At 38.5% G+C, this 7926-nt stretch overlaps 1 protein-coding gene across 2 annotated transcripts; it reads right to left on the bottom strand.

Annotated features, from left to right (window-relative positions):
• Positions 1-58: 58 nt before the first annotated feature.
• grpel1 (GrpE-like 1, mitochondrial) lies at positions 59-7126 on the bottom strand. Of its 2 annotated transcripts, XM_028475152.1 has the most exons (5): positions 6989-7126; positions 4760-4907; positions 2652-2733; positions 491-861; positions 59-418 (listed from the first exon to the last, which is right to left on the bottom strand). In XM_028475152.1, exons 1-4 carry the CDS (start codon positions 7054-7056, stop codon positions 515-517), a joined length of 645 nt encoding a protein of 214 aa, XP_028330953.1. In that variant the 5' UTR covers positions 7057-7126; the 3' UTR covers positions 59-418; positions 491-514. The 2 variants fall into 2 exon arrangements, with proteins under 2 accessions (XP_028330953.1, XP_028330952.1); XM_028475151.1 differs by having other exon boundaries at positions 59-861.
• Positions 7127-7926: the final 800 nt, after the last annotated feature.

The raw sequence follows: 7926 nt of genomic DNA on the forward strand, positions 1-7926 counted from the left end.
TTACAATACTGTTCACCGTGACTTAAACACACCTGTAGATTTGTAACGAGCACACAGGTCAGCTCATCCTTGTTTTATTTTCGGGCACAATAACAAACACACTGAACCAAAGCACACAACTAATTGGCTCAACATCACAACTCAACAGATGAAGAACTCAGAAAAAATAATGGAATGACTCCATTTGTTATGTTTACTCCACTTCCATCCTTCAAAGAATTACTTATTTTCTTAAAGCTCTTTCATGATACAGTTTGGTACAAAGGTTTCTGATTATATTAATCCAACAAAACCTGACATAATTCTCGACTAATGATGAATTGAAGTGAAGACGCTGTGTGTATCTGTTAAAAACTGCTGAACGTGTCCAGATCCAAGTCCTGATAGGATTCCATCTCTGGTGGTGAGAGCTAACAGACTGTGGGAACAGTGACAGAGTGACTTTAGTCTCATAGGCTCAACGTCACCATGGCAATGACACCAACCACACCTTTACTGCGCGCACACATTACTTCTAGGACGCTTTAGCCACGCCCACCAACGCTGGTCTTAGGGTGCGCCCGTGCAGCTTGTAGCCTACTTTGGTCACTATGGCGACCGTGCCTGGCTCCTTGCCCTCGACGGGTGCGTGGAAGAGGGCCTCGTGCTCATAGGGGTCAAACTTAGCTCCGTCTGGGTTGAGCTTGACCAGGCCGTGCTTGGTGAACACCTTCTGGATCTGCACCTCCGTCATCACCAGGCCGTCGTACAGGTTCTTCAGGTGAGGGTTCTGACTGGTCACCTCCTCTTTGGGAACGCTCTCAGTGGCCTTTTCCAGGATGTCAGCCACTTCCAGCAGGTCTTTACAGAAACCCTGGATCCCTGACAGGGAGGAGACAGACAGAAGCTCAGGCTACACTCAGAATACTCAAAGTTTTGATTTATTTATTTATCTCAAACATAAAACAATATAAAGCAATGATTGCTCACTAAAAAAAAGCAGTCCGAAATGTTCTTTTTCTAAAGTTCTTTTCCATCCACAAATCATACTCCCCTCTTCGACTTGAAAAAAATCGTAATACATATTTAGGCAGTGCTCTGTAATTAGCTTTATAATTTGTGATGTTTTAAACTTAACCAAATCCACAAACTTAATTTCTTTAGACTTAAGAAAAACACAACTCATATGGTCCAGATATCCAGCATGATTTATGATCCTTATTATTCTTTTTGCAAAACACATTTTTGTAGGTTGTTTTGTATGTGTTTCTCCAGATTTCAACACAATAAGAGATGTGGTAGAATTAATGCACAGTATAAGGTATGTGACGTTTCTTTCTTCAGTATGTATCTGATTTTGTTCACTCTTCCAATGCTTCTTGAGATCTTTGTTCACAAACATTTTTTGTGTGGTTTCCAGCAGAGCTTGAGATCTATTAAGACACCCAGAAATGTTGTTTCATAAACTCTTTAAATCAATATATTATCAATTTACAACTTAAAAACTCCAGCGTGGAAGTTGTTTAGCTTCCACCCAATTTTACCTTTCTAGTGGACTTAAAGGGGACATAGTATGCTATTTTTCACCCATCTACATTTGTTCTAAGAAACCCAACAACATAGTATTTGAGGTTTATTTTCACAAACTCGCCTGTTTTCCAGAGTTTTAGCCTCTGAAAAGTCACTTTCTGAGCAGTTCTAAAAACTGGGCTGTTTAGGGGACTACTTATATTCATGAGTGGGCGTGTCTCTAGACGCTGACTTTCACGCCTCGCTCTTTTTTTACGAGGGAAATCAGTGATCAAAGTGTTTTCATTGTGCTATCCCACAGTTATTGTTTTCAGCCAAATTACGGCACATTACAGTATTTAAGCGGCTATTGTTTTTGTGAGTCTGTCTCAGCACTTCAGGGTCCATGTTCATCTCAGCAGCAACAGTCATTCAAACTCTCACCGGAGTGTTAAGCTGTGAAGTCACTTTCTTTCCCTCTGCTCGTCTAACTACAGGAATAGTGCATTTAAGGTGATAATCATTTGTTTTGTCCAACAGCTGCATTGCGTCACAAACATGTCAGATCAGCGATACGAGGCCACAACAGGTACTAAATATGTGTCTGCTCCCTGGTGCTGCACCGAACCACAAGATGCGCTGAAACCACAAGAGCGGAGTACCCCTCCGCATTACCATATAGTGCTTACACTACAGTGTATGTTCACTGTGGAGACGCGGCATCAGCAGCAGGAAAGTTCTGTATTTAGTTTTACCGGTACCCATCGCTCTTTTGATAGCGAGAAAAACAATGGCAGACTTTGGAGAAAGTCTTCCTCAGGTTGGGGGTGGAGATACCAGCAGAGGGGAGGGTATTTTCTTTCCCGATTTCACTTGTGATGTCATAAATGTAGAAAATTTGATATGAAGCAATTTTCTCTGTGTTGTAAGACTTACACAGACCACAAACAAACGACTGAATGGATTTATTTCACAATATTGTGAAGTTACCTCATTTGTGTTCAAAAATTGATTTTTCATAACATGTCCCCTTCATGGACCTAAATAAACTAAGAGGATCACTAAGGCTAAAGAATACAACATAAAGCAAAGCTGCTCCTATGCTGACACCTAGTGGCTGATTGTAGCTCTGCAGTAATGCCAGAGAGAATGTGTTTAGTCACCATATAACTTGGCGTCCTCAATCATCTTCTGAGTCCTTGTCCTCAGGTTCTCCGTGTCTGCCAGGGCCCGCTTGTACTTCTCCTGGAAACAAATCAAGCTTAAAGCTAAACACAAATAAATATGAGTATTTAACTGACAGATCTCAGTGCTACAGGATGTGAAAGAAGCCTCTTTTACATTTCAGTCACCACATGGGGGAAAAGTACAGAATGTCCTTATACCATTAGGATGCACTGTTATCCACTAAAAAGTGAAGAACATTTACAAAGGAGATGTCAACAATATCCTCAGAGCATCATATGAAGGAGTGTGAGTGTTGCAGCAGCTTTTTTCAGGGCAGGATGTTCAGAATAACTCTGAATGATAAATAGTTTCTAGTCTCTAGTTTAGAGTCTCTAGTTGTATCGGGTCACGGCTTCTCTGTGATCACAGAAATAAAATGATCCCCCCTTTTGTCGTCTTAGTTCAAAATCAGGCCCCAACGTGACAGAAATATCTCACATGTATATTTTGGGACAATATCTTGCATTTAAACGCTATTTTTCACATGGAAACGGGTAATAGAATGTTTATAAAGTGGGACGAAAGAAGGAATATATCCAATTCCACCCATAAATCCTGTTCAAAATCTCATCCTACGTGTTACGGTTCGACCAGTGATCATGTTATCCTGTGACTGAAAATGAATACAAAGCTTCATCTGAAGTGTGTTTTGAACAAGCAGCATGTGACTGCATTCAAATGTGAAAAAGTTCTGATACAAAGACAGGGTTAGCTGTAGGGCTGCGCAATATATTAAGATTCAAGGTATACTGCATCAGGTTTTCTATTTTAGCGATATAGAAAATTACTATATCAAGATACTGTACCTATATCTTTTTTTTTTTAACTAATTTTTATTTATACAATCACAGTACAAATGACATCATACAAGCAGTTACTATTATTCTTAGAGTACGATTAAACAGTGTCCTTTTTTGTATTAGAATAGTCGTATTAGGAGGCACTACTTTTGTTACTTCTCAGAACAGCATAAAAAGCAAAGTTGGATGGATTTCTGAGTAAGTCCTAACCCGGACCGCCCCCTAAACAAGCCACACTACAGAACTCACGCCCTTGAGCTCGGGACCCCAACTCGGGAATTCGAGTACGATCCAAGCATCCCGAGTCGATCGGAATGACGTCTTACCAAAATGGCAGCGCACATCATTAGATGTCACTTTCTCCTTAACTTTTACTTTTATCGTCTAATTTGGCATTTGTGTTACTGAAAGTGTATAATAACCTTGTAGTGGCATTTCTATTCCCACTGTTCATTTGAATGCTACTCTGTGTGAATAGTGATGCCTCTATAATTCAATGCATTCTTTCTCCAGTCTATTGTCCAATGACACATGCAGGATTCCCCTCGCTGGTGCGTTCATGTCATACCTCCAGTATGAAGTTTCTCTCTGTCTTAGCTTCAAGTATCTAATACTGTATATTTCCCCAGCAGGCATTTTTGCCCCTCGAAAAATATCAAAAACCAACTTCAGCTTACTATGGCCAGTCATGTTTTCTGAGCTCACTGAATGAAACGCATTTACCTCGGAGGTTAAAATTGACGACCTGGATCTTTCCGGGTTCTGAGTGCAATTGAACACAGCATTACAGTCACACAGCTGTGCGGGATGTCCTGAAAAATGTGCGGGTGCTTATCTGGTTGGCGGTTTGACAAATAATGTTTCCATGGGATTTTTCCAGGAGTCTGAGGGTTTAGCAGCGTGGCTAACAGACATGTTAAACTCTTGCACCATAATCTTGCGTAATTCAGGCATAACTGGTTTCTGTAAGTCATCTGAAGGCAAAAAAAAAGTATAAAAACATCCAATTAATAACAGTAGTTGACTCTTTTAACCCCATTTAGAATGTTTGTCATGATTTTGGAAAGTTTAATAGCCAGCAAAGTCATCAGAACAGGGAAAGATGATGAAACTGAAGAAAAACACAAAAGTGACTCAGAGATGAGTAAACCCTGAAACGCAAAATGGAAGCTCTTTGCTGTAGTTTACACTATGTAGCTAACACTAGCTACAGAAAAAATAATGAAGCGTAGTTTAACACTCACTGTCATGTCTTTGAGCTGCTCCTCTACCTGACTCTTAGCCTCTGCCAGGGTTTTCTCTGCTGAGCTCTGATCCACTTTCTCAGCCTCTTCCTCAGGTCGCGGCCCGTTCTTCTGCTGGGCAGCCGTGCACAGTAACCGTGGCGATGCTCTGGATGAGACACACACAAAAGGTGAGTCATAAGAGTCGCTTTGCTTTTTCTGATTGACTTCTGTGACTGTCATGCTGCAGTGTAATGGACTATTCTAAAGAGCACAACCTTAAATAAGAGTTAAAAGGCAGCCTATTATCTTCCAAAAACATCACACGTACTCAACATTGTCTCAATAAACAAGTGGTTAAATGTGTAGCGACTGTTTGGAAGACACAAACAAACTTGTCATAGACTATAATGTGCAGAATCTTGCATTTTGAAATCTCGCAGGAATTGTGCGGATTCTTTCAAAGTCTGAAAGGCACTTAATCATTAAAGAAAATGTCTAGAGATACGTTAAATGTAGCCATAGTCCCCGGGACTACATAAGCGTAATGTGCCTGTGTTTTCAACGTGTCAGGATGATCGAAAAAAAATAATCTCAGTTTTTTTAAAGAAAAATTCAAGCTTTGATTGGATTTTTTTTTTTAATGCACTTAAAAATGACTGCAGACATCAGATATATTGTCAAAAGTTCAACTTTATTGCTGTGATTGTCCTCAGGAGTTAAAATGCATAGAGCTATCCCAAAATCAAAAAATGAAACATGCCTATGGCACACATATAGCCTACTCAAAGGGTAAACAAATGTAAACAAAGAAGGGCCTGGCGACGGTAACCCACAAGGACGGAACGTGAAAAAGTTGGAAAAAACTGTTTCATCTACAAATTCGATAAATCAATTTTTCGCCAGGCCCTACGCCACACAAGGATTCTTCCTTCCGCTAACGTGGGTTCGAATCCCACTTTTGACAAATATATTTTTTTCATTTTAACAAATTCACCACGGCAAATTCAACTTTTAAAAATACATATCCGACAAAAATTCACATTATAGGGTATTTCCTAGGTTAGGGCTAAAATAAAAGGCTTAGCTAAAAATAAATACGAGCTAAAATACAACTGACAGAACTTAAGTCACGTGGTGTACCTATCACGTGACCTAAACTGGCCAATGAGGGGCGCTGCGTATGAATAGACTGCTAGTCCTATGGCGACGTTTAATTATCCATAGCCATCATTAAAACAGTTTTGTAATGTTACACAATCAGAAAAGAGACTGACAATATAACATTGACAAAGTCAAAAGGTGTATAGCACCAGTGGAGAGTGGCAACAAGGTATTAAAAAAGGATTGTGTTTATTTTAATTGTTAATTAAGTTTGTGTTGGACAATGCATCTAATAATTTTATTACATTTAATTGTATAATATTGTTTTGTTATGGTAGCTAAACAACCCTCCGTTTGTGTTTTCTATTAATCGACACTACAATCAAAAACCTTTTTAGCAGTTAAGACACTATTAAACAGTTTAGACATTAGCTTAGCATAAGCTCCATTATTATTCTTTCAGGATGTGTCACATTGTCATCATCACAGTATGTGAATTAACCACTCACACATACAAGCATAAGAAGAGCTGCACTCTCCCATATATAACACAACTTTAAATCCTTACTGTTAACGTGCGCTGGGACTTTAACCTAAAGGTCAACACTGAGCAGAGGGAGCTAGTGGAGCTAGCTAGTGTAATGGCGAAAAGGGTTCCCGAGCCAAATGATGGCAGCAGCACGCAAGAGCGCCAGTGTTTCGTTTTTGTTTTCTTATAAATATATAAAAATATATTCTTTAATTGTTTTACACTATAGGATATGTTCAATATTGCAAATGAGAATGCCTCTAAAACTAATAGCTACAGACTGATTTTAGGAAAAAGAATGATTAAGAAACGCATGGATAAAAAGCAAGTTTCTGTAAAAATCTAGCGCACAATGTTGCCCTTTTTCATTGTATTGTCAATGTATAGCTCTGTCACTCCATAACACATTACAGCATATACATTTACATCAATTAACAACATTTACTGAAGAGCTGGAAATGCCTCTCTCCCACGAAAGACACTTATTGGCAAGTGATCACTTTTTCCCACGACACCACTTTTTTTCAACCACTGACAGCAATGATAAAAAGCGGTGAATGCCAGCCCGAGTGTTTGACTCTTTCACCTTGTGGAGGACGTACTTAAAAGGAGCTTACCTGAGTACCGCAGGTGAGGCTAACATTAAGTAGCTCTGCCGCACAGCTCGGACACACCAGCTCGCCATTTTTTCACCTCATTCAGTTGACAGGCACAAGGATCCTGGTAACGCACGCTGGCAGGACACACTACCGTGCTGTCAGCAGGGGGAGGGTTAAGCCAATCAAAGATGGCTACACAGAAACTCTCTGACAATCAGCCAATTGTATTGCGGTAAGTGTCTTACGAAAGCAGCGTAGTTGGGTTGACCTTAAGTTAAAGGTGAACTCGACACGTGACCAAGGTTACGTAGATTCAGCTCTGCCAGTAGAATCACATTTCATAATAATAATAATACCTTATATTAAAATGTAATGGCCATATTATATTTTTGTCTCATTAATCAAAATGGTATTTATTTCAAAATGTTATTTATTTAATTATGACTCTTTTGGGTTTCCATACATTATTCTTTCGAGTTGTTTTTTTTCATAGTATTTTGAGCAAAATGTTATAGTCTGACAAAGGGTGTACATGGAATCAGAAATAAGAGACAAGGGGTACTTGAGTTAAAATATGTTTGAGAGCCACTGATTTAGACAAATATCCATTAGACATTCCTTCACTGGCTTCAATTAGCATATGTGCGAAAACATTTAGATTTAACATTTAGAGTAAAACATTTAACATTTAGATATGAGATTAGGCATTTAGATATGATATTTAAACATTTAGATTTAACATATAATATTTACATTTAGATTTAAACATTTAGATTTAGATTTAACATATAATATTTACATTTAGATTTAAACATTTAGATTTAGATTTAGATTTAACATATAATATTTACATTTAGATTTAAACATTTAGATTTAGATTTAGATTTAACATATACCATTTAGATTTAGATCTAAATATTTAGATTTAGTACTTTTTTTAACCTCTGTATATGTGG

This window comes from Gouania willdenowi, chromosome 18 (genome assembly GCF_900634775.1).
Source record: "Gouania willdenowi chromosome 18, fGouWil2.1, whole genome shotgun sequence".
Lineage (NCBI taxonomy): Eukaryota > Metazoa > Chordata > Actinopteri > Blenniiformes > Gobiesocidae > Gouania > Gouania willdenowi.

Coding starts and splice junctions, on each gene's coding strand:
- grpel1 (XM_028475152.1), bottom strand. CDS start 7,056: ATGGCGAGCTGGTGTGTCCGAGCTGTGCGGCAGAGCTACTTAATGTTA. Junction 4,908..6,988: donor GCCTCACCTGCGGTACTCAG/GTAAGCTCCTTT, acceptor TGTCTCATCCAG/AGCATCGCCACGGTTACTGT. Junction 862..2,651: donor TGAGGACGCCAAGTTATATG/GTGACTAAACAC, acceptor CCTCCCTGTCAG/GGATCCAGGGTTTCTGTAAA.